This window comes from Lycium ferocissimum, chromosome 12 (assembly GCF_029784015.1).
Source record: "Lycium ferocissimum isolate CSIRO_LF1 chromosome 12, AGI_CSIRO_Lferr_CH_V1, whole genome shotgun sequence".
Taxonomy (NCBI): domain Eukaryota; kingdom Viridiplantae; phylum Streptophyta; class Magnoliopsida; order Solanales; family Solanaceae; genus Lycium; species Lycium ferocissimum.
Genome location: NC_081353.1, coordinates 31377881 through 31405761, shown reverse-complemented (window position 1 = coordinate 31405761; position 27881 = coordinate 31377881). Strand labels below are relative to the sequence as shown.

General features: G+C 35.0%; 2 protein-coding genes and 1 long non-coding RNA gene across 8 annotated transcripts in view; 2 read left to right on the top strand and 1 right to left on the bottom strand.

Moving 5' to 3' along the window:
- The first annotated feature begins 1042 nt into the window (after positions 1-1042).
- LOC132038981 (putative GDP-L-fucose synthase 2) lies at positions 1043-2770 on the top strand. The gene has a single exon (XM_059429492.1). The coding sequence runs from the start codon at positions 1060-1062 to the stop codon at positions 1999-2001; it is 942 nt and encodes a 313-aa protein (XP_059285475.1). The 5' UTR covers positions 1043-1059; the 3' UTR covers positions 2002-2770.
- Positions 2771-3538: 768 nt separating this feature from the next.
- LOC132038982 (uncharacterized) lies at positions 3539-4578 on the top strand. The gene is made up of 2 exons (XR_009410330.1): positions 3539-4302; positions 4337-4578. It is a non-coding gene; the product is annotated as an uncharacterized LOC132038982 (long non-coding RNA).
- Positions 4579-9328: 4750 nt separating this feature from the next.
- Positions 9329-27881, bottom strand: part of LOC132038994 (spindle pole body component 110) — a 112807-nt gene continuing 94254 nt past the window's right edge. Inside the window, exons 1-12 of one of the 6 annotated variants that reach the window (XM_059429513.1) lie at positions 21538-23067; positions 21278-21465; positions 19664-19810; positions 19284-19448; positions 18878-18907; positions 16410-16527; positions 15594-15690; positions 14003-14096; positions 13804-13882; positions 12070-12241; positions 11244-11324; positions 9329-9755 (exon numbers count right to left, since the gene is read on the bottom strand). In XM_059429513.1, coding sequence (XP_059285496.1) covers positions 9587-9755; positions 11244-11324; positions 12070-12241; positions 13804-13882; positions 14003-14096; positions 15594-15690; positions 16410-16527; positions 18878-18907; positions 19284-19448; positions 19664-19810; positions 21278-21465; positions 21538-22858 — 2661 coding nt within the window. In that variant the 5' untranslated portion in view covers positions 22859-23067 and the 3' untranslated portion in view covers positions 9329-9586. The other 5 variants (XM_059429515.1, XM_059429512.1, XM_059429510.1 and 2 more) reach the window with 5 other exon arrangements.

Sequence of the window (27881 nt, the reverse complement as noted above, 5' to 3'; positions counted from 1 at the left end):
ATCACATGATTTAAAAGGCTACACACATCTTTAATTTAAGACCACGTGATTCAAAAGTCTCCTTTTATTTCTTAAACTTTATGCCCCGTCAAACTAAGATACTTAAATTGGGACAGAGGGAGTATTACTATTCCTTGGAAAAATAAAAATTATGTAATATTTAGGTACACAAGCATAAAATATGTCATTTTCTTTAATTATACACATCAGTTATAGTTGAAACGATTCTAAGGATTTATAGGTTATTGAGGCTAATGCGTATATTTAAGGAGATGACATATTTTAATTAGTTAACTTGTCTATGTAATTGACATTTGAGAATAGACGCAATAGTATTTTTAAAATTTAAATAGAAAATATCGAATAGAAACATATTATCATGTGTTCGGGTGTTTAATTGAAATAAGTCTTAATTTATATTTTCATTTTAAAAAATTATTAAGCCAATAAAACAATATATCATAGAAGAAAAATGAGGCATATAAAAGAAGCCATGTAGATAAGCAATAAAGGACAACCCAAAAGGTTGAATTTGGAAGTGAAGCCTTTTGATTATTACCTATTAATTAGAATCTACGAAAAAAGCTCAAATATGCCATCGAACTATCGGAAATGGCTCATCCATGCCATTTTTCAATAACACAAGTTTTACAATACCGAATATGACACTTGGCCTCCAATTAGAAGTCCACGTCATTTAATTAAACCAACACAAATTTATTGGTCGGTTTTTAGTTTAATTTAGGATTTAATTTGTGCTAGTTAAATTAAATAACGTGAACCTCTAATTAGTGGCCAAGTATCATATCTGGTATTATAAAATCAGTGTTAATGAAAAATGGCATGAATAAGTCATTTCCGGTAGTTCGATGACATAAATGAGCCAAACTATTAATCAGTAGCATAAATGAGTCATTTCTGATAGTTCGATGGCATATTTAAGCCTTTTTCGTAGAATTTAACTAAGTGACTACAAAATCTTTTTCACTACCCTTATTATAAGTAGTATATTTATCTTCTTTTTTCCATCTCTTATCACACACACACACACACAAAAAAATGGCAATAGATACTTCAGCCAAGATCTACGTCGCCGGCCACCGTGGACTGGTCGGTTCTGCCGTAGTCCGTAAACTCAACCAATTAGGTTTCAACAACCTCTTACTCCGTTCACATTCCGATCTCGATCTCACTAACCAATCAGATGTCGACACGTTCTTCTCCACCAATCAACCTGATTACGTCATCCTCGCCGCCGCAAAAGTCGGCGGTATTCACGCAAACAAAACATACCCAGCTGATTTCATAACCTTAAATCTTCAAATCCAAACAAACGTCATCGTTTCATCATTTAAATACAAAGTTAAAAAGCTTTTGTTTTTAGGTTCTTCTTGTATTTACCCTAAATTTGCCCCACAACCAATTCCCGAAAATGCCCTTTTAACTGCACCATTAGAAGAAACTAATGAATGGTATGCTATTGCAAAAATAGCCGGTATTAAAATGTGTCAAGGTTATAGGATTCAACATGATTTTGATGCTATTTCTGCAATGCCAACAAATTTGTATGGTACAAATGATAATTTCCATCCTGAAAATTCACATGTTTTACCTGCTTTATTACGTAGATTTCATGAAGCTAAGATTAACAATGTTGATCAAGTTGTTGTTTGGGGTAGTGGTTCACCATTAAGGGAGTTTTTACATGTTGATGATTTAGCCGACGCGGTTATATTTTTGTTGGAGAATTATAGTGATGTGGAACATGTTAATGTGGGGAGTGGAAATGAAGTTAGTATTAAGGAATTAGCTGAATTGGTTAAGGATGTTGTGGGGTTTAAAGGGGAGTTAATTTGGGATTCGACTAAGCCAGATGGTACACCAAGAAAGCTTTTGGATAATTCTAAGATAGCTGCATTGGGTTGGAAACCGAAGATTTCGCTTCGAGATGGTCTTGTTGATACTTACACATGGTATGTGGAGAATTATGGGAAGCAGTAGTTCAGGTGTGTTGTTATTTTTGCGAGATATGAGATTGTTATTCTTGTTTGTCGAATGAGTTTAATAAGCTTATAGGGAGCTTAGTTGAATTCTTGATTATCTGTTGTACTGATTTGAGTACTATGTTTATGTTAATTATATTTCCAAAGATCCAACTTTTATTCAATTGTTTCCAATATTGCAGTATTAGTTTGTATTGAATATCACTCTCGGTTAGTTTTAAGCCTCAAAATATGAAAATCATAATCAAAATCTCCAAAAACAACCTTGACAAGGTTGTTGTGTGGGGGACTGGTTCACCATTGAGGGAGTCTTTACATGTTGATGATTTAGCTGACGCAGTTATATTTTTGTTGGAAAATTATATTGATTTGGAACATGTTAATGTTGGGAGTGGAAATGAAGTTAGTATTAAAGAATTAGCTGAATTGGTTAAAGAAGTTGTGGGGTTTAAAGGGGAGTTAATTTGGGATTCGACTAATCCAGATGGTACACCAAGAAAACTTATGGATAATTCCAAGATTGCTGCATTGGGTTGGAAACCGAAGATTTCGCTTCGAGATGGTCTTGTTGATACTTACAAATGGTATTTGGAGAATTATGGCAAGCAGTAGTTCAGGTGTGTTGTTATTTTTGCGAGATATGAGATTGTTGTTGTTCTTGTTTGTCGGATTATAATAAGCTTAATTGAGTTATTGATTATCTGTTATACTGATTTGGGATACTATGTTTATGTTAATTATTTTTCCAAAGATTCAATTTTTATTCATTGTGCTACTCTCAAGAAATCGTGTTCAATGTTGCAATAGTGATATAGAGCGTAAAAAACTCCAAAATTAACAATCTTGACAAGGTTGTGATATTTTTGTTTGGAGAATTATAGTGAATTAGAACATGTTAATTTTGGGAGTGGAAATGAAGTTAGCATTAAAGAATTAGCTGAATTGGTTAAGGATGTTGTGGGGTTTAAACGGGAGTTAATTTGGATTCAACAAAGCCAGATTGGACACCAAGAAAACTTGTGGATAATCCAAGATTGCTGGATTGGGTTGGAAACCGAAGATTTCGCTTCAAGATGGTCTTGTCGATACTTACAAATGGTATTTGGAGAACTACGGAAAGCAGTAGTTCAGGTGTGTTGTTATTTTTGCGAGATATGAGATTGTTATTCTTGTTTGTTGAATGAGTTTAATAAGCTTATAGAGAGCTTAGTTGAATTCTTGATTATCTGTTGTACTGATTTTGCAGTACTATGTTTATGTTAATTATATTTCCAAAGATCCAACTTTTATTCAATTGTGTCCAATATTGCAATAGTTCATTGTGAAATAGTCTGTATTGAACATCACTCTCGGTTAGTTTTAAGATCAAAATATGAAAATCATAATCAAAATCTCCAAAAATTAACAATCTTGATGAGCTTGTTGTATGGGGTTTCTGGTTCACCATTAAGGGAATTTTTACATGTTGAAAATTGTGATATTTTTGTTGGAGAATTATAGTAATTTAGAACATGTTAATGTTGGGAGTGGAATTGGTTAAGGATGTTGTGGTGTTTAAAGGGGAGTTAATTTGGGATTCAAGAAGGCCAGATTGGACACCAGGAAAACTTATGGATAATTCCAAGATTGCTGCATTGGGCTGGAAACCGAAGATTTCGCTTCAAGATGGTCTTGTTGATACTTATAAATGGTATTTGGAGAATTATGGCAACCAACAATTCAGGTGATTGTGTTATTTTTGCAAGATATGAGACTGTTATTCTTGTTTGTTGAATGGGTTTAATAAGCTTATGGAGAGCTTAGTTGAATTCTTGATTATCTGTTGTACTGATTTGAGTACTATGTTTATGTTAATTATATTTCCAAAGATCCAATTTTTGTTCAATTGTGTCCAATATTGCAATAGTTCATTGTGAAATAGTCTGTAGTGAAAATCACTCACGGTTAGTTTTAAGCATCAAAATATGAAAATCATAATCAAAATCTCCAAAAACAATCTTGACAAGGTTGTTTTGTGGGGGACTGGTTCACCATTAAGGGAATCTTTACATGTTGATGATTTAACCGATGCGGTTATATTTCTGTTGGAAAATTATAGTGATTTGGAACATGTTAATGTGGGAAGTGGAATTGAAGTTACTATTAAGGAATTAGCTGAATTGGTTAAGGAAGTTGTGGGGTTTAAAGGGGAGTTAATTGGGATTCGACAAAGCCAGATGGGACACCAAGAAAGCTTATGGATAACTCAAAGATTGCTGGATTGGGTTGTAAACCGAAGATTTCGCTTCAAGATGGTCTTGTTGATACTTATAAATGGTCAAGCAATAGTTTAGGGGTGTTGTTATATTTGCAAGATACGAGATTGCTATTCTTGTTTGTTGAATGAGTTTAATAAGCTTATAGAGAGCTTAGTTGAATTCTTGATTATCTGTTGTACCGATTTGAGTACTATGCTTATGTTAATTACTTTTCCAAAGATCCAACTTTTATCCGATTTGCTGATCTAAAGAAATCGTGTTCAATATTGGAATAGTTCATTGTGAAATGTCTAAAAGCATGGATCAGTTTATATTGAGTTTTACTTCTGGTTGGTGATAAACTAATTGACAATGGTAAACAACAGCGGTGGAGCCAGAAATTCAAACAAGGGGATTCAAAAAAAAAAAAAAAAAATCTTATGCTAAGAGGCTGGATTCAACAACTTATATATATGCAAAAAAAAGTTATTTTGCCGTATTTACATAGTATATTTTTTCAGTTGGTGCAGTATATTTTTCCGTATAGTTCATTGTGATTGCTTTGGACTGCATTAACTTGGTGCAGTTTTTTTCTGGATATCCAAAAAAAAAAAAAAAAAAAAAAAAAAGTATATTTTTTCAACGAACCCCCTTGCACCCCTATGCCTCCGCCCCTGGCAAACAAGGTTCAAGGGAAGGACCCTTTTTCATCTCGTCTTTGAGAGTGTAAATGGAGACTATTTAACACAATAAGAGTTTCTTTCGACCGCTTATGCAGAATCCATCTCAATATAAAGATATTAGCTTTTTCTTTGCTCCTAAAAAATACGTTTTGGATCTTCAAACAAGATTTCCATTCATTTAGAAAGAGCTTACTTCCTTCTGTTAGTCTTTGTAAGTCGTGGAATTCGACATGTAATGTGCACTCATGTGCCATATACTGAGAAACATATCATTTCCATACATTTTGTGTCACTTTTCTGCTGAAAGAAAACAATTTAGAGGAACCCCAAAGAATTCCTTGACAACGACACCTGAAGCTTCCAGTAATATAGCTCTTTGGATGTGGGGTTGCAAGGAATACCTGTGAGTGAAGGGGTTTCTGTTTGAGTATAAAATCTCAGTGATGTGATAGTTTTAGTTTCTATTCTGTGCTACTAACCTTACCCGTGACATAGCTGATATCTGCAGTAATAGCTTGAAACTTTTGTAGCTTGTTCACTTGAAACTTAAAAGCAACTATAACCTAAATGTCATGTTAGATACTTACCAAAGAATCTCTATCATATACTGCTATAAATGTCATTTGATACCTACAAATGGTACTTGGAGAATTATGGCAAGCAATAGTTCAGGTGATTACTTGAATTTTTGCAAGATATGAGATTGTTATTCTTGTTTGTCAGATTGTGCAATAAGCTTAGTTGAATTCTTGATTCTCTGTTGTACTGATTTTGGGTACTATGTTTATGTTAATTATTTTTCCAAAGATCCAATTTTTATTCAATGTGCCACTCAAGAAATCGTGTTCAATGTTGGAATAGTCCATTATGAAATGTCTTTCTAGGGAGCTGCAGAGGCAGAGCCAGGATTTTTAGTTTATGGGTTCCGAATGACAATTCCTTTTACTGATTGTGTTCTGTATAGATATTTATATATTGAACAAATTTTTAACACAAATATGGAGTTTGAGTCTAAGCTACTGAGTTCTACTGAACCTGTGACTACAATGCTGGATCCGCCCCTAATGGGAGGAGGACCCTTTTTCATCTCGTCTTGAGAATGTAAATGGAGAAACTATTTAACACAATAAGAGTTTCTTTTGACCACTTGTGAGGAATCCTTCTCAATATAGAGATAATGGCTTTTGCCTTTGCTCTTTCCTTATCAAAAAATAGCTTTTTCCTTTGCTCTTAAAAATTATGTCTTGGATCTTAAAACAGGACTTTCATTTATTTAGAAAGAGCGAGCTTACTCCCTTCTGTTTGTCATTGTATGTGAGAGTTCAACGTGTAATGTGCACTCGTGCATTATAGTGAGAAAAATATCCTCTCAAAAAATTCTGTTCACTCTTGTGCTGAAAGAAAATGATAAAAAAGGAACCACAACGAATTCTTTGACATTGACACATGAAGCTTCCAGTAATTTAGCTCTTGCTATGTGGGATTGCAAGCAGAGACGAATCAGATTTAAACTTTACTGGTTCAATCTTTAAGATTCCCAGCTGTTTACTCATTGTAATGATAAAATAATTGATTCAGATCTTAATATATTTGTTGAGATTTTAGTAGATTGTTACACAGACACACACACACACTCCCTGTCGAGTATTATGAGTTAAGATGGACCATAGCCGAAAGGCTACATCCGCCTCTGGTTGCGACTTGCCAGTAATACCTGTAAAACGGAGTGAAGAGGTTTTGGTTTGAGTTAAAAATCATAGCTTAAAGTTTAGTTTCTATTCTGATACCAACCTTTCCTGTGAGATAGCTGATATCTGTAGAAACAACTCGAAAATTTATAGGCTGTTCACTTGGAGCCGAAAAGCAACTATAACCTACCTGTCATGGATACTTACTAAAGACTCACTATCATAAACTGCTATAGCACTTTCTTGGTGCTTTTTTGTTCATCAATAATATCTTACCTTCCTCAAAAGAAAAAAGAAGAAGAATAAGGTTTATTAACAAAAGAGGAAGAAAAAGAAGAAAAGAACTGTTGTCATAAGAAGTTAAGTAGTTGTGCAGGGAGGCATACTGCTTAGGTTAGATCAGAACAGACGATTGCTTGCTACTTCCTGCATATTTGTTGCGGGCCTTGACTTGTTATGTTTGGTATTGCTCTGCCAAAGGTTCCAAACTTGCATACCGAATTGAGCTATGTTGTGCTAGGTAGGTTATGTGACACAAGACGATGTGCTTTGCGTATATGCTGCAGTGAGCTTATTGGTTTTGCGTAGATGCTGCAGTCTAACTCCGCAATTATTTCTGACTTTGTATGTTAAGCTGCTTTTGAATCTTAATGTTACTAAGGAGGACATGAAACATCACTTTTGTCTGCAGAAAAATCATTAATGTCAAGATACCTTGATCCATTTGTGAACATCTCTATATTTCTGTTCAGTTTCTTGCAAATGGACAGACGTGTTCCAAGTATCTGCTGGTCTCATAATGTTTCTTGAAAGAGTACGTTATAGATCTAAGGAACACCAAATTATGTAGTGTTTGTTCAACTAAAATGGCTCTCTCCAGTATCTGTAGACTTTTGCTGGTTTTGAGGATGATAACAGTATTAAGAAGGCCAAGATGTAAGATTTTCAATTTTTGATAGATAAAATATCCAAGTTATTTGTTCAAATTCAAGATACTTTCTTTTATAGTAATATAAAGCCCTAAATACTACTACAACAACATATCCAAAGGAAATCCCACAAAGCTGGGGAGGGTTGAATGTACGCAGATCTTACCCTTATTTTGGGAGGTAGGGAGGTTGTCTCCGGTAGACATTCGGCACAAGTAGAAGCATAAAAATGCTCCGAGATCTTCATTAAAAGAGGGATATTAATAAGAAGGTGAAATGCGGTATTCAATTTGTAATGTGTATACATGTGCGTTATGCGGAGAAAATGTCCTTTCCCAATCATTATGTATACTCTTATGCTGAAAGAAAATGTAAAGGGGAACCTCGAAAAAAATTTCGATATGAGTGCATGAATTTCATGTGCTATATGGGTTTGACTAGTGTAGATATAAGCACCGCAATCTTTTCCAATCTTATTTCACCTAAAAGTTCCCACTAGAAACTAAACTTGAAGCTATATCATCTCTTACTTCTATTTGTACTAAAACATTGATTCTTTATGGTGGCATTTCATAGTTTTAGCTCTTGGTTGACTTGCTCCGTAGTTTTGCATCAATAACAGAATATTATCTTCAATTACTATAGCATATGCATTATAGAATTGTGTATAATACAAGTAATGCTCACGGCAAAAATGGGTAGTAGTATAACAACGTACTATATGCAACATAAGGTTATGGATGAAAACTTCCTTAGACATGCCAATGCCTTTTCTATAGCAGTCAGCAATCTTCAATATATAATCTTGACAAAGTCTTTCAACAGTTACCAACATCAGTTACTTATTTGACCATCACATTTGCTTATTCTGAAGTGCATATATTATCCAGCAATTAGGAAGTACCTTCAAACAACAACAACATACCTAGTGTAATTCCACAAGGGGGTCTCCGGAGGGTAGGGTGCACACAGACCTTACCCTACGTTGACTGATAGAGAGGTTGTTTCCGGTAGACCCTCGGCTCAAGTAGCAAGCACCTTTAACAGGTTGTGAATTAGCTTTCAAACAAAGCAAGCCCATCGTAATAGCTTTAACATCCATTTTCTGCGCTCAACAATCTGCCTATTGCAAAGATGTGAAGCACAAAGATTTAGCACACAAACATCATCAGATTTCATTCTGGAAGTACAAAGACGAAAGTCCAGCAAGAATGAAGTTCATTAGCTACCTAGTCACATACATGAAATGCAAAGAAATCAATTTTAGAGAAAACCATGTTCGATTGTTACTCATCCTTTAGCAGCTTCTTGTGTGAATGGTGAAACGAACACCAGCAACAGAAATACCAGTTTCCAATGTCAGCTAAATGAAGTCATTTTGGTGCTATGTTATCTCTGATAGCCTATCCAATCAATAACCATACGAGCTTAGTAGGCTTCACTAATTGCTTCAATACATAGCTTACGACAAAAATAAAGATTTTTGACACTTATAATCCTGAACATGTCATAACATTTGTGTAGCTATACGAACTTTTAAAACTTGTGATATTAAACCCATCATTACATTTGTGTGGTTATAAGAGCTTCTCGTTAATGATAAAGTGAGAAGTGTATGTAATTGTTTCAAATTTACAGTGTCTTTTTGTAACAAGAATAAAAGGAAGTGTCATATAATCTTGAACGGAGGGAGAAACCATACTCTTTCTGCTCATCACTCCCATAAAACCATTTAAGAAGAAATGAAATAGAAATAGAAGGCACTTGAAACCATGCATATCCAGCTAGAATTGAAAGGCAATGAAATGAAAAGATCCAATCTTTACAATGTGAGGATTCTGTCATATTTCAGAAGTGAAATAACTATGCTCGAAAAAAGGCGTATGACATTATGAATCAATGTATCTGCCGCCAATGTAACAATGCTTAATACAAGCAATAGTGTTGTTCCTTTTTCCTCTCTTTTTGTGCAGTGGCTTTCTTTTGGTTTTATTGCATTTTGTGGAAAATGCGATATACAAAAATTGATCGAATAAAAAAAATAGGCTAACATGAATTCACTTTAATGATCGCGAGGCAAGAAGTAGACGTTCTCTTGCGTTTCAAACCCCAGCAGATGTCCAGTTTACTTGTGATTTTCTTTTTGCTGCCAAGATAGCCTTGACAATTCGAAGCTCCACAATGGCACTTCACTTCCGGTCCAAACTGCACAAATCTGCATACAAAAGCAAAGCAGATTCAGCAAGCAATATTTAACCAATATGCTCAGCACAAAGCATAAAGTGATAGTAATAAGCTATTTTAGCCTCAGCTGAATTTATAATTAAGAAACATGGTTAGTAAGCAAATGATGTACAGTCTAATGCTTCAACTTGAAAGCAAAGTTAGCTTCCATTTTTAGAAGACACGTAGATTCAAATCTCTCTATAACAGTCATTTGTCCGGATACTTTTTAGCTACTATAGCGAAATGTTGTTATAGAGAACATATAAGATAATAGAAGATGAAAAACCGGTTCCAAAGAAAACTTGGTTGTTATAGTGAAATGTTGCTATAGAGAGGTCTAACTATACATCAATAGGTGCCCATGACTATACTGTAGAGGTTTAAGCGTTAAAGCCTTCCACCATTATGTAAATACATTAAGCTCGAAAGCCTTCTAGTTCATTCTTGTCCATGTCAAACAAACACACAAGCAACACTTGACTAGAAAGTCTCAAGTGCATCCTGTTCATACCAAAAAGAATGCATGTGAAAGCTCAAGGTATTTATTTAGCAAACTATTCCTTGTATGGAAATCCAGGAACGATGACGTCTTCCATTTTACTGCTTTCTATGGCTTCAATAACAACTAATTGTCAAGCTTTCTCATCAAAGCAAAGAATTATGCCCTTGCCATTTACATTTAAAAGCACTTCACTATTTGTTTTATAAATCTTTTCTAGCGAACCAACTCTTTTAAAAATAATGGAGATTTTAAAAATGTCAATTTCTTAAATTTATACGTACTAGTTGAAAACAAAATATCTTCTGCCTGATGTACTATTTTTGAGGACCACAAGCAACTATTACCACATCTTTGGTGGAAATAAACAGGTACATCAAACAAAATCACATAAATGGAAGCTTCCCCTGTGAAATCTTACAAACATTCCAAATATCAGTGAAAACAACATGGCCAAATAGTCGAAGATGTAGTGGAGCATAATTTTGTGTCTTATTTCCTAGATACATAGCCTGAGATGAAAAGGAGGTTTCTTCATTGCCATTTAGCTCATACCAATCAATCTACATATGTCAGTTATTATGTATAACCACAAAAGGTTTAAAAAAATTACAGGCATATATTACTGACATACCTTGGAGGTATCACCAAAGGTTACACAAACAACAAGAATGCAAGAGCCTAAAATTAGCTTTACCACATAATAACAGTCACTCCTTCCATCCCAATTTATGTGACAATCTTTCATTTTTAGACAGACCCAAAAAGAATGGCACATTTCTCTATTTAGTAACATTTTAAATTTAAATTTCCCATTTTCCCTTAATGAGATGATTTATAGCCACACAAATATCCGTCTTATGTTTTACCACAAGTTTCAAAAGTCGTCTTTTCATTCTTAAACTTCATGCCCAGTCAATCACCTTCATATAAATTAGGATAGAGGGAATATAAAGATAGCAATAGAAAGGACCATACCTGTAATCATAGGTCAGAGGTTCTCCTACTTCAATGGATCGAGCAGCAAAGACACCAACTCGAGTCTCACCTTCTACCTGCCTTTAATAGGCAATAAAAAGTAAACCATTACAGCATTGCTCAAGGCACACAATGTAAAGGAAGAATCAAATAGGTAGGACCATAACACTTGCAACCTAAGAAGTGATAAATATGTGATTCTCAAAAAGGGAAAAAAGATGATAAATGTATATCAATGTTGCTCGGACCCCGCGCATAGCGGGAGCTTAATGCACCGGGCTGCCCTTCTTTTTTTTTTATATTTATGGTGCTTGAATCTTAAAAAATATAACAGGATAGAATAAACAACGTCAATATGATTTCCTCTAGCGTTCAATATAAACCTCAAAATTGAATAAAATTAAAAGAGCATATCTATGTTGCTCGAACACCACTATTGGATCTCCAAAAAATGCACTACTAGGATCCGACACGCACTCGACAACATCTTTTAAGAGCCCAAGCAACATAGCCGTATATTACTTTGAAAGCATGACATCACAAATGAAATCCATGTATCTATTCTTTAATGTGGTTTAAGGGCTATGGTCATATAACTTCCAAAAAAGTCAAGTCTGGGATGTTAGTGTTGGAATATATCCTTTGCAAATTCAAGTTGATGAGATCTTGGCTTGGACCAGCGTTATGGAATAGCTCGTCTGATCCAGGAAAGATGTCAAGGGAATATGTTAATACATATCTATGCAAGGATCACCGAACATCTGATGTTAAATAACAGTTCGAACAATCTGAAACAAGGAAATGCTATTAGAAGAAGTTAACTAACCATTTTTCCAATTTGCAATTAGGATCACAGCTATGGTTGAGAAAACGGGACAAGTTTCCCTTGAATGTTGCATCAATTGTGAAATCTTTCCGTAGTTCACACATGTAGAAATTTTTCACTCCCTTGTATTTCATGTCCCAAAGCCTTTTCTCACACAAGGCATCGTCAATTACTGAAACAAGAAAAGACTAACCAAATTAGATGCCTTAAGATGCTTGCTAAAGCGAACAAAATGTTTCGACATGCGATGATATACATAAAGATTGCACATCAAATGGGTCACTAACGGAATTTACAAGCAAAGGAGTTTAATATTTCTGCATCCAAATTAACAAGCAGAAAGTCCTCTACTTTGCGTTCCACATTTCAAGCAGATAAGCCTGTTGAGTGGTACAAGGAATCATGAATGAAACGATAGCAAGAGAACAAATGGATTTCTAAATGTCATATAGGTCCTCGGGATTCAGGAAAAGGATTTACATGATAGAAAAGAGGTTTTCATAACTGTGGGTTTATACCAGGTATCAACATAGAACTCGAGCTTGTTTATCCTAATAATGGATGATATGCTATGTGGTGAAGATTTCGTGCTAATTGATGAAACCGGCGAGGACGTCAATCAAACCACTGAATTGTGGAAAAGCACTCTAGAAAGTAAGGGTTTACGAAAAGTAGAAGTAAAACTGGATATGTGCATTGCAAGTTTAGTCAATATAAGAAGATTGAAGTTGAGGTGAGATTAGACATGAGATAGTACCTAAATACTAACAATTCAGATATATAGGCTTGATGCTCCAGGAGAATGTTTTGATAGATAAAGATATTAGATAGAATCAAGATATGATGGTTGAATTGGAAAAGGGTTATCACAGTTGTATGTATTATAAGGATGCCTACAAAAGTGAAAGGCAAGCTCTATAGAACAGTTCTAAGATAAAATGTTACATGGAAGTGAATATTGAGCCGCTAAAATTCAACATATCCACAAGATGAGTGTCTCAGGATGTGGATGCTAAGATAGATGTGTGGTCAAACAAAATTAAACTTTGAAAATGACCACATTTGATAGAAAGCTCAACTACGACATGCTAAGGATAAAGAGGTCGTTCGAGATAGTTTGGCCATGTCCTGCATCGAACTTCAGATGCACTGATCCGTAGGTGTAAAATCATGATCAGTAAAGGTGTTAAAAAGGCACGAGACAAACCTAAAATCACACTGAAACAAGTTATATAAAAGGACCTACAATTTTTTAGAATCCATGCACACCTAGCGGAAAATAAGGCATGGAAGGAAAAGATCTATATAGGCAATACCAATTAGCTGGGATTAGTTTCTGGTCATGTCTTTACGTGTAGTTAAAATTCTATGTTTTCTGAGGGACTTTTAGTCTTGTCAAAGATTTATATACCAGTGAAAAATGTAAAACACTTCTAGTACTTTTATTTTTCTATTTTGTATAGTATTGGTACAAGATGAGTTTAAATGAAGGGACATGGTCAACGAGAATTCATATAGTCAGCCCCAACTTTCCTTAAATTAAGGCATAATTGTTGTTGGTGTAGAGCATAACATTTTATAGATAAGAGCATAACATTTTATAGATAAGTTTTGAGTGTAAATACTAGAAAGATGTTATATGCACAAAAATGCAGTTACGTGTAATAAAGACATAGAATCATGAATAACTCAGAAAATTAAAGGAGTTGACAGCTTCACTTGTAAGAGAATCACCTTCGCCAATGTACTCAATTATGAAGTCACCTTTGTTTACGGATTCAGCTGCTACTACCCCCCAACCACAAAGTTCAGTCTGTAAAGCAACACGGAAAAGAATCAAGCAAAGCAATGCATGAAGATATTCTACCACTAATATTAAACATGATAATCAAAACCATAAGCTGGTTCTAACTTGAGTACCAAAGTATCACACCTTGACAAGTTTTATCCTTCTATCTCTCCGAAATGGTCTGTTTGAGCACATATCAGAGCAATGGCACGCCTTCGAACAACTTATGGATTGAACCCTGTTAAGTCAAATACAACTGTCAAGAAAGCTCCTTGTAAAATATACAGCATACCGATTTATGTTGACATAATAGTTATTGACTTATTGGCCTTCAAATGGGAAGACTAACATACTTCATTCAGATTGACAAACGTGTTTAGATAAATAAATTAGTTTGACTTGCCAATTATATTTATGGAGATCACAGAAGATGGTGAAGCTGTCATTGGAGTTGGTGTCAATGTTGCTAGACAAGTAAAACTCAAAACAATGGTTTCAATGTAAGTCATTTAATGGATATAAAGTTTATAGCACTCTCTAAAGGTGTATAAAGATCTATCTTCAACAGAAGCAAGTCTAATATTTTGGTGAATATCACTATAAGAAGCAGTTAAAGGTGCATTAGCTGTCTGCATTTCAACAGTGATTGATACAAGTAAAATATGGAGGTCTGAGGCTGAAAACCTGATAACTCTGAAGAAAATTCTAATATACAAGTAGCTATGGAGATTCGGTTTTGAACAAAAAGGAAGAGTCATGGAAGGAACTGATCAAAGCAAAGCACGGTATGGATAGTCAATGGTGGTTGTGACATCCTCATCCAAAGTGAAGTATGGAAAACTATCAGGGGGCCTCGGGGATGAATATTACTCCAACCGTCCCAATTTATGTGAAGGTGTTTGACAGGACACGGAGTTTAAGAGAAAAAGGAAGACTTTTGAAACTTGTGGTCTAGAATAAGCCATAGAAATTTTTGTGGCTATACATTTCATTAAAGGTAAAATGGAAAGATGCCATTCTTTTTTAGGCTGACTAAAAAGGAAAGAGTTGTCACATAAATTGGGACGGAGGAGTAACATTTTTGTAAAGGTGAAGATGACAACGATGAACGAACAAAATTTTGGATGGACTGTTGGATGGAGGTACGACTAGAAGCACTTTTTCTTAAGAAGACTAAAAGAACTATTTAAACATTTGAAACATGCAAAGGATATTACAAAGGCAGAATGCAGAAATGACAATATCCAGAACATAAGATTCCGGGAATGAATAAACCAGTTTTCTCTAAGCCGCAAGGGTTTCAAAACCTTACAATTGAGCAGGAAACTCTCCAGAAAGTTTTTTCACTACATGTGGCCTTTGGTTGGGAAAAAAAAAAGCAGAATTTTATGAGTTTTGCAAACACCTGAAAAAGTTTTCCGAGAAAAGAGTTTTCAACCATTTTTTGCCCAAATGCAAGATCACAAAGGGGATTAAATACTTTATCATTAGAAAAGAGAGTACTCCAAGAACCTTTCCTATACAGAACCTTATCCTAAAACTGAATATGCACAAATAATACCATAACATAGGCTTAACTTATTCAAAGTTGCATCAGCATATAAATCTCCACAGACTTCCCTAGGATTCACATCAGGAATGATAACAACAAATCATTGCATATTTTGACAATTAGTAAGAGCAAATTTCAGCCTGGCAAGAACAGATTAGAAAACCACACAACGATTAGCATTACCTGCAAACACAACTGTCCGAGCATTCAGTGGATCTGCAGCTCGTGCACCCACTATCAGCATTAATGTCATCACGTTTTCTCTTAATGAGGTAGACATCTGATAAAGTTAAGGTTTTTCCGCATAGTACTACTTTTACCGTTGACAAACTAACTTGGTTGAATAGTGATTTATGTACTTCTGTGGCACAGTTTGAATTTTTTCCTTTTTCTACACATTTCAATAAAGGCAACTTATTGAAACTTTCAAACACCAAAAACAAGATATGCTACCCATCTATTCATTGATAATAGACTACCCATCTATTCACTTATAATAAAAAAGGATATTTTAGTCAACTACGGATTGTTCTCCTTATTATGCTTTTTTTGCTATTCACTATTCTAATATTTTTGAGTTGGAAGTTTATCAAACTTATAACCTAGAAAATCCATGGAGCTTATGCCTAGCTTGACAAAATTATATGTGTTACCTTATTCTTGTACTTTTAGATCACTAGAACTTAGTATAAGTCAACATCTCCCTTGTAGTGTCTTTCTGACTACAGCAAGCCTATATAAAAAGGTCTAGCAAGAGCTAGGTATGCAATCATAAAGAAGACATGATAGGAACAGTTTGCACGAAAAGGACTAAACAAGAGAAAAGAAAAAAGAAAAACTACACACAGCAAGGACTCTACAGTCTTAACTTAGGAAGAATAAATTTAAGCAACCTCGTAAAAATTGGATTGATATGAGTTGTTCATTTATTGATATGCTTAGAACTACAATACAAATCCTAAATTTAAGAAGACTTGGCAATGAGTATTCATAGGATACTTCTCTTGATATGCACGTAAGGAGGTGGTTCAGATCTGTTATCAATCATGTCTTTCCAATTTATGTCAATCTTGAACTCCTCCTCCATGTATGGTAAAGGCAAACTCTTGAATATCTCCTGAAGTTAAGGTTAAAAGAAGTAAATCAGATACTGATTCCAAACTAAAGAAAGGAAAAGCTACCCAGAATTTTCTCAAAATAATTAAGCCCAAGGTTCTTAAAACCGTGAGATCTTTAACATTAATGAGAAATAAGTAACAATCTATCCGTCAATAATTAGAGACTGTGAGTGTTGATATGATGGATTGCCTAAATTGTTTCTACCACGAGGGCGCCTTCGAGGAAGAGGTTATACTCTTCCTTTGTTGTGCTTATGCCAAAGAAAGCTGGACAAGTATTGCTCCCAAAGTGCAATGGAGGCCTAGGAGTCAAAGATTTGGCAATTCATAACAATTCCTTACTCATGAAATGGCTTTGGAGGTTTGGCTCAGATGATGACGGAAGTCTCTGGAAGAAGGTGATCATAGCTAAACATGGTAAAAAGGACAACTGGAGCTCTAACACTGTACATTTACCTTATGGAGTTGGGCCATGGAAGTATATCAGTAAGCTGGGTTCTGAGTTTTCTCATGAAATCCACTTCAAGCCTGGTGATGGTGTTCATATTAAGTTTTGGAAGGATAGATGGCTCAACAATACATCTCTCATGGAGGAATACCCCAGCCTCTTCAACATTGCGAGAGACAAGGATTCCTCAATTGCTCAAAACAGGATCAACAACAGTTGGGATGTGCATCTCAGAAGGTTTGTACAGGATTGGGAACTTGGGAGTCCGATGGAAATGTTAGCAAACGTGGAAGCTCACAACATTGATGAAAGTGCACCAGACAAGTTGAGATGGGGAAACAAAGGCACATTCACAGTGAAAGAATGCTATAGGCAACTATGTTGTCATAATCAACTGCCTGATATATGGCCATGGAAGCTAGTATGGAAGACTAAACTGCCTATGAAGATTAAATGTTTCAGCTGAGTTATACTAAAGAATGCATGTCTTACTCTGGATAATCTAAATAGAAAATGCTTCCAGTTGGACAGCATATGTTATTTCTGCAAGAGCACTCAGGAGACAGTTAGCCACCTCTTTCTGCATTGCCCATTAGCTTATGACCTTTGGAACATGCTCCTATGTATTTTTCAGTTAAGCTGGGTGATGCCACAAAGTTTGAGAGAAGCCCACATGTCTTGGAGTTTATGGATAGTTGATAAGACCATCAGGAAGGTCTGGAATATGATTCCTGCTGTAATTTTTTGGTGTATTTGGACTGAGAGGAACAAGAGATGTTTTCATGATACCTCAATTCCTATTCAAGCTCTTAAAGCCAAATGCTTAGTTAATCTTTTTTGCTGGCCAATGTTGTCCCCAGTATCTAATACTGAACATTTCTTAGATTTTATTAGTATTCTAACTTTAGAAGGAATCAATGTATAGGGGCCAGCAATTCTCTTTTGTTTTTTTGCCTATCTGTAATTATGCATCTACTTGATGCTTTTCTAATGAAACATCTTCATCAAAAAAAAAAAAAAAAAAAAAAGAAGAGTGGTGCTAAGGGACATCGGATTTAGACCGACCGGTCTGGCAAGTAATTTAATGACGCAAGTGCTCATACAGATTAAAATAAATGATGGATACACTTAACTTCACATTCATTATTTATATATGAACAAAAGCAAATTCTTGATGCAGTTCTAATAACAAATGAGTTGGTGGATACAAGGTCAAGTGGAAGCATGTGCTTTTATGTATACTCGATATTAACCGAGTTTATGATCATAGAACTTGGACTCCCAAGTATGTGTGTGTGCACGCACGTGTTTGAAGATTTGGGCTTGGGCATGGTGCTGAAATCCTGTGAAAAGCACTACTTTTGAATTATTTGGGACTTCAAGGATAAGATACATGCACATTTTCTAGTATTTGATGGAGGTCCTCATTGAACTAATATAGGAAACTGTGGTAGGGAGTGTTATTAAGAGATTTGAAGTAGGCGATAAAAGAAGAGGAAGTATGGTATACCTCAATAAGAGGTGAGTGCTCCACGGAGAAGAGTCAGCTAGTAATTGTGGGGTTTCAAATAATAGATGGTTCTTAAGTGACGTGAAAAACTCATATGGGTGCAATGATGTTAAAGGTTTACTTGAGGCATCCTAAAACTCTAAGCTAAGTGCAACACATGTTGTATAAAATGATCTTTTTATTGAATTTATAATATTAATGTAAAGAGAACCCCCTGTTGTATAGAAAGTTGGGTAAACTTGGTAAAAACAAATATGGTTGAGCCATATTTTCAATGGTTACATACATTTGACACCGTCATGCTATGCTATTAATGAAAGGTTTTTATTATAAAAGAACCGATGAATGAAAGGCTTTCATAATTAATAACATGGTTTAATAAATGTCTAACCTCCAAATTACTTGCTGGGGCTTCATGCTGCTTATCAAACAAGATACGTCAGTCCTGTCATGTCAGCCACCCTAATCAATCAAAAATAAAGATCCCGTGATAGAAACTACTGTATATTGAATTATTTTGCTTTTCATTCATAACTTTGTTCAAATACTAATAGCATCACAACACCTTAACAAGAAAAGAACGTGGAATCTCAATAATATATGCTTGGTTATTGCTCAATGTGGGAACAATTCAAAATGATAGCAAACTCTGTCAAATATTGCAGGCTCAAAAAGAACAAAGTAAGATTATGCATTATGAAGTATGATCACTTCATTATTGTCATCCAGAAGATGTCTCTTGGAGAACTTATCTAATAGAAATAGAACTGTGCTAATGAACAAATGAAGAGATTGACCTTCTCCAGACGCCAATCTGATGGATGCTTCCAACAAATAACTCGCCCTGGCTGATCATTCAAATGAACCACGTGCTCCGGAAATGCTGCACATTTATCATGTGATGCTAGTGGACATCTGATGCACCGCCAGAGATGTATCTTTTTATTACAAACATAACATACCTATTCAGGATAGAACATCATATACACACTAATTATTAAAGGCGTGGCAGGAAATAGGAAAGCTTTAAGAAACAAAATGTGCACAGCTAAAACAATTGTACAAATCAAAGGGAATGAGAATAAGCTGTGCTAATCAAATCCAAATCAAACATAGTAAGTATGAAATCTGTTTTTTCATCATTCAGCCAAGAAGATGTATGCTAAATCCAACTTACATGCTGAGGGCACTTAAATGTTTTGGGAGAAGATGACCCGAGTATTTCTTTTGCACACTCTAAGTGGAAAATTCCCGGACAATCTCGAACAGAGCATTCTACCTCCTCGCCTGGAAAAATTAATCTTTGGCAAACAGAGCACTCAACCTGACACAAAATTTCAAAATATTGGAAAAGTTTATTATCAATTCATCAAATATAACATCTAACAACTGTATGTCTCCCAAAACTTTTAACATAAAAGAGTCAAAGGGTTTTCTTCTGTTAGTTTCTTACTCCTCAGTCCTACTCATTCAATAGTATGTTATGATAGTAAATGCAACAATATCATGCATTAAAGAGAACAAGATTAATTGTTTTACAATTCTCAGTCGCCAGTGGGATAAAGATTCCCAAGTTCCCTGTGTTACTTTAATGGAGACAAGTTGTAGCCAACCCAAGTTGACCTAAGGTCATGATGATTAACCCTAGTGTTATCAAAATGCTAAAAACTAAATATCACATTGAGTTCTCTTGGTGCTTTAAGCACAAGTCTAATAAAGTGCCTGTTGCAGTAAGGAAATGCGCAAATAAAGAAAAAAATACAGAGTACACATACATATATAATTCAAGAATAATTATCAAGAAAAGGGTCTTACGCCCATCTCAACCCCAGAAACTAGCTCATGAGTGGAGGATTGTTCAGCAACATGTAAGGTGACAAACAATTTATTTTCTAAATCAATGTAAGAACTTAATACCCCCCCCCCCACCAAGCATGCTCAGGGCTGGACAAACATAACATGGAGGGCGACATCAGGTAACTATGAATTAGAATGGGTCTAGCTCCAGTACCATGCTAAAAAAAATGGACCTCGAGCCTAACTTAACCTCAAAAGTTAGCTTATGAGGTGAGGACTACTCAAAACTACATAAGGAGAAAACCGCCCATTTCATCAATAATGTGGAACACTTAATAACTATAAACACAAACAACAACTATATGGACAAATGAATTACAACAAACTATGATTAAGTGAAAGCATTAAATATTACCATTGCCCCCTTCAGGAAAGAGCCTATGAGTAACGACATGACACCTTAGGGCCTTGATCCTAAACTGAACCACTCTCTAAGCGAAGCTTATCGCTCTACCTATTGGACAACACTATTGACCTCAAGCTTTACTAAGATATAAGATAAATTCAAAGATAAGCTTAAGCTAAACTCATACAAAATCTGGTAAAATTCGAGCTCAATAGAGCTTACATCATCTGCTATTCGTTAGCAAACATAGTGGATCGGCTTTAAAGCTCTCTCCACCTAAATCTCAGGACAGATCAAAGAAACCAAAGCTACACAGTTTGAGCTGCTCAATTGAAACAATTATAGGTGTAGAGGAACTGATTTCACTAGCTAAGCACTTTCTCTGGTGCGCGCAAACAGAAATGTCACTTTTCATTGTGAACACCTACGCGTTTTTTTCTACATTTTCTTATAAGGACAAATACAAGATAACAGGAAAAATTTATATCTCATAGCCAATTCCGAATGGTAGCAGAGACCAAATAACTACATTTGCTACCGACATACATCAAATTCATCAACAAATATCCTTAGAAAAAAGAAATTTACCGATTTTGGGGCATGAATAAGGAATGGCAATACACAATTCCGCTTATCAATACCAGCATTGACCTTCCTTTCAACCCAATCCTTAACGAACTCATCCAAACTCTTTTTCGCCACCGACCCACCACTACTCGGCCTCAAACCCCTAATTTCCAACTCAGCACAACCATTGTTTTCAAGAATTAACTCATCTTCTTTCATTTCCAACTCAACACAACCATTGTTTTCAAGAATCAACTCGTTTTCTTTCTTTTCCAACTCACCACAACCATTGTTTTTACGAGTTAACTCATCTTCTTTCATTTCCAACTCAACACAACCATTGTTTTCACGAATTAACTCATCTTCTTTCATTTCCAACACACCACAACCATTGTTTTCAAGAATTAACTCATCTTCTTTCATTTCCAACTCAACACAACCACTGTTTTCAAGAATTAACTCGTCTTCTTTCATTTCCAACTCAACACAGCCACTGTTTTCAAGAATTAACTCGTCTTCTTTCATTTCCAACTCAACACAGCCACTGTTTTCGAGAATTAACTCGTCTTCTTTCATTTCCAGCTCAACACAACCACTGTTTTCAAGATTCAACTCGTCTTCTTTCATTTCCAGCTCAACACAACCACTGTTTTCAAGATTCAACTCGTCTTCTTTCATTTCCAACTCACCACAACAACCATTGTTTTCCAATTTCAACTTGTTTTCTTTCATTTCCAACTCAACACAACAACCATTGTTTTCAAGATTTAACTCGTTTTCGTTCGCTTCCAACTCAACACAACCATTGTTTTCAAGCATTAACTCGTCTTCTTTCATTTCCAACTCAACACAACCATTGTTTTCAAGAATTACCTCGTCTTCTTTCATTACCAACTCACCACAATCATTGTTTTCAAGCATTAACTCATCTTCTTTCATTTCTAACTCACCACAACAACCATTATTTTCCAGATTTAACTCGTCTTTTTTCCGTTCCAACTCATCACAACAACCATTTTTTTCCAGATTTAACTCATCCTCTTTCATTTCCAACTCAACAGAACCACTATTTTCCAGATTTAACTTATCCTCTTTCGTTTCCAACTCACCACAACCATTATTTTTTAGTTTCAGCTCTTCTTCTTTCATTTCCAACTCACCACAACCAGGATTTAACTCATCCTCTTTCTTTTCCAACAAACCACAACCATTATTTTTTAGTATCTGCATTTGGTTATCAGATTCACTGGAAATTTCAAGATTTGGAGGGTCCAAAAGGTTTCCATTATTTTCCAGTTTCAACTCATCAAAACCATTGCTTTCAAGAATTAACTCTTCCTCTTTCATTTCCAACTCACCAAAACCATTGTTTTCCAGTTTCAATTCATCTTCTTTCTTTTCCAAGTTGTCTTCTTTTAGCAAAATAGGGATACCCAAGTGGGAATCTTGGTCAGAAATCAGTATCTGCATTTGGTTATCAGATTCACTGGAAATTTCAAGATTTGATGGAGGGTTCAAAAGATTACCAAAATCAGGCATTTTTGGGCTAATTTCCAACTCACCACAACCATTATTTTCCAGATTTAACTTGTTTTCTTTCATTGTCAACTCATCAAAACCATTGTTTTCAAGAATTAACTCATCTTCTTTCTTTTCCAACTCACCACAACCATTATTTTCAAGATTTAACTCATCCTCTTTCTTTTCCAACTCAACACAACCATTGTTTTCAAGATTTAACTCATCTTCTTTTTGCAAAATAGGGAACCCCAACTGGGAATTTTGGTCAGAAACTAATGCCTGGATTTGGGTATTGGCAAAATCAGGCATTTTTGGCTTGATGGGTAACCCCACAAAAGAACCCTAAAGATTGACACAAAGAATTCTTTGCATCAGTTGTGCTTCAGTTTTGTCATTTGTGTGTGTGTGTGTGTGAAAGAGAGAGAGAGAGAAGGGGGGAAATGGAGTTGGGTGGAAAATGCAGTGGGCGGGAAAGCTAAATTTTTTATAAGATTTTTGTGGAACAAAAATGATTAATTGGATCTATTATCGTCTGTTATTTCTTTTAGTCTCGGCTATCCTATTATCTTGCTACTATTTTTGTTTGATGTTATTGACTATTTTTCGTCTTGTTATGAGTCGAGGGTCTCCTGAAAATAGCCTCTTGTTTTTGTCTAGTGCTACTGACTACTTCTCGTCTTGATATGAGCTGAGGATCTCCCGAAAATAACCTGTTGTTTTTGCTTGCTGCTACTGACTACTTTTCGTCCTGCTGTGAGTAGAGGATCTTCCGGAAACAACCTCTTGTTTTTGTTTGCTGCTACTGACTACTTTTCGTCTTGCTATGAGTAGAGGGTCTCCCGAAAACAGCCTCTTGTTTTTGTTTGTTGCTACTGACTACTTTTTGTCTTACTATAAGCCGAAGGTCTCCCGGAAACAACCTTTTATTTTTATTTGTTGCTACTGACTACTTTTCGTCTTGCTATGAGCTGACGATGTCCCATAAATAGTCTCTTATTTATGTTTGTTACGACTGACTACTTTTCATCTTGCTATGAGCCAAGAGTGTCCCGGAAACAACCTCGCTACCTCTCCAAGGAAGAGATAAGATCTCGTACACATTATCTTCTCCACTCCACTTGTGAAATTAAACTAAATATGTTGTTATTGTTGTTGTAAAAATGTTTAATTGCAGGGGAATAATTTTTAAAATATACTAATACATTTATAATTTGTCAGAGTAACTTTTTTTTTGGGGTTATACATGTTGTTGACTTCTAGTGATATAAAATATAGTTGAGTTTTTCAAATGAAATGCACCTCCTTTTTTGGTGCCTCATTGGATATTCAGTAATCATTTGGGGTTCAGGTAAATTCGAATTCACGCCGAAAAGGTTCACATTAAGGGGGCAAAGCTCACTCTAAAAAAGACACCTGCATACTTTACCATTATCTTTCTTGGTAAAGAAATACACAAGTAAATTTCACGAGCGGTCATTCAACTTTGTCTTCACTACACTATTTTTTTATAAACCTCCCACCTGAAATTGATGTGGCAACCTTCATTAGTATATTTGCTTAATTAAATAGGATTAATGTACTAAACCACCATTATACTCATAATATATATCCAGCCATTTTAGCTCTTAGGTGCATAGCTGAAGTGGACATTAAAGCTAAATTTTTTATAATCAGGTGAGGGGTAAAATTGACCTTTTCAGATTTCTCATGTGTAAAAAAAAAAAAAAAATCTCTTGTAAAAAAATCATAAAACTAATTTTTTTTTGTAAAGGCTACAAAACCATTTCTCCCGTTATTTTCTCACTAGAATTGCAATTCCTAGAATTAAATACCATCATGATTTCGTCACCATCAATTTTTAACTTTCCCCTCTCGTTGAATACTAACTCAATATTGGAGTAGGAAATCTAAATGGCCTAAAATTTGGTATTTGATAAAAAAATATATATATATAAATAGGTGTTTAGTCAAAATGATATTGAAACAGGTTTTCTATTTCTATTCAAAATAAGTTTTGTACTATTATAAATATAAGTGTAGCTAGTTATTCTCAGTATTGAGTTCTATGATTTTTTGAGTGAATTATTCTTTGGGTATTTTGAATCTTTCATCCTCCATAACGAAAAACAAAACTAGTGACAAATAGCCACGTTATGTCTCGAAAAATAATTACTCCTTTAATAGTAATTCTTGGATTTCTCTTGGTCTGTTTGTTTATTTATTTTGGTTGGAATGCTGATGACTCTTCAAATCCCAAATTTTCAATTGAAGAAATCACAGCTTCTAATGTTATTATTTCCTCATTGCCTTCATCATCCCTAATTTCTGCTCAAAATTTGACTATCAATTTCGTTGTCGAAAATCCTACTCGCCGTCAGCTCAAGGATAGAAACGTAATGGCCTCGATTTCCCACAAGGCAAATATTATTTGGGTGAATACGTTAGACCTTTATCGTCAACATAAGAAAGAACGTACATCGATACAAGTGGTTTTTGATAATTCGCCATCGCTAAGGAAAATACAACGAGGGGATCCGGAATTTTCACGATAGATGTAAAGGGCGCTATTTATGGAGATGTATGTTTGCTAGTTTCTTGTGGAGATGTGAAGCTCGCATTTTCATCATCTCCACAAGAAATAGGATTGCTACAAAAATGCTCCACCACTTTGGACAACAATTGTTATACGACTTAATTTCTTTGCTTGATTTTTTACTTGATGTTTAGTATTTTCCCTGGGATCCGATTAAATTTGGATTCACGCTGAAAAGTCTCACATAGGGGATAAACCATTCTCTAACAAAGGCGACTACATAAAGCGATAGGACTTGCTTTCCTTGGATGAATTTTAATAGTTTTCTTTTTCAATATGCAATTAGGCTCTTTATCTTGTTATTAGCCTTATTTTAATCAGAGAATATTCGTCTACTATTTTCAATTTATAACAGGTAGATATTTTTTGAGAATGAATTTTAAATGAGAATGCTTATTATCACTATTTTTTTCCACAGCACTTGCGATTGCACGAAGCTGGAAAATTGTCATGATCATATGCCAAAAAATAAAATTATTGTATCCACATTATCATAATCGGGTCCAAAAAATTTAATTATATGAAATAGACAATAAAAGATCGGAAAAGGGCCAAAATTACCCTTGAACTTTGAAAAATAGTTCATTCATACCTCGCTATATTTTAGGCTTAATTATACCCTACGGTTATACTATGGGGTCAATTATACCCATCAACTGCTGCCACGTGGCATCACCTAGCCCTTCAAAATTATTTTACCCTCAAATAATTTTTTACTCACTAAAATAACTCAATCCGACCGATTTTTTTTTCAAGAAAAATAATACGGATAATTTTTCCAAAAAAAATATAAAAATAATTCCGTATTATTTTTGCTGAAAAAAAAAAAATCGGGTCGGATTGAGTTATTTTAGTGAGTAAAAAATTATTTGAGGGTAAAATAATTTTGAAGGGCTAGGATGATGCCACGTGGCAACAGTTAGACAGAAGGGTATAATTGACCCCATAGTATAATTGTAAGGGTATAATTGGCCCTAAAGTATAACGAAGGGTATGGATGAACTATTTTTCAAAGTTCAGGGGTAATTTTGGCCCTTTTCCGATAAAAGATTGACTACCACCATCACAAACATACAATGGTTTGGCTCACCTCATATGTAACCAACTACCGCCTCTAACAAGATAGAGTGGTCCTATTGTTGTGCTAGTGGCAGACAATGGGTTCGAGATTTTAATTTGTTTAAGTTACTGGATTCTAAATTAACAATTTATACATATTCAATGATTTTTCAAGACAACTACAGAATTTGAACCAAAGTTATTGAGTTCGGCCGAACCCACAGGTCCCATGCTAGCTCCGCTCCTGGTGGTAGGATATGTATAATAAAACAAAAGTAACAACAAAAGCGAGCCTAGATCCAACAACATCACTGACTCGCTTCGCTGTCAAATCTTTTGAAGGAAGTCTTTAGAAATACTGCATGCTATATATGAACAAGGTATAGCTAGTGGCAAATCAAGGATTTTTTCAATTTGCAGTTAGTTTCTTAGGTCTTGTTATTAGCCTTATTTTTATCAAACAATAATATTAGTTTCTTGGGTCTTGTTATTAGCCTTATTTTTATCAAACAATATTATTGCAAGAATGCTTATTAGTAGTACTTTTTTCACAACACTTGAGATGGATTGTGAATTTTAAGTCTGTGAATTCAAGACTCAGAGCTCCGACCGCCGAACGGATCATTATTTGGTTTGAGTTTTGTGTTTGCGGTTCAATATTTTCAGAAATTTCAATTGATTTTGCATAGATAAATCCAGGCTTCGAGGTAAAAGTTACAGGTTCAAATGACTCCACATCTAATACTACTAGTACTAGATTCACCCTGCACATTATAATATAAACATGTAAAAGGCTATATAAATTTGGATCTTGAAACCTTTGATCAATAAGGTACTTAAAATAATACTTCCATGGTTCAAGAATATAAAGAAAAAACTACTTTCTTCTAATTGTTATTTATTTGCCTGTTGCTTATTTTACACAATCAATCTATTTAAGATAAAACGTATAAGTTTATCTTAAGTTAAAAACATGATTTCCCAGTTTTTAATTATTATTTTTTTCCACAAAATACTGGTTGGGGCCGGTCCCCCCATGGGTCGCTAATCGGGCCAAAGATCGGTCTCGTCTTGGGGGCCGAAAAATGTGTCCGACAGAGCCCCCTTCCCACTCCAAACCGGGCAAAGTTCAAGGATACCGAATTTTGACGCTGCCATTTGACTTATCCCCGCTATTTAATATTTTTTTGCACGTGTAACCATTTCGGGACAACTTCAGACATACACCGTCTGAAGTTTTATATATAGCTGAAGTTCAGTCGTTTTTGTCTCACTTTAGCCATTTTTTCTTGAACATCAGTTATATATGACTGAAGTTCAGTCATTTTTGCTCGACTTCAACTGTTTTTTGCTCGATCATAACTGAAGTTCAATCATTTTTTTTCGAATTTCAGCTATGGGTGGCTGAATTTCAATCATATTTGTCTGACTTCATCCATCTCTGTCCGAAGT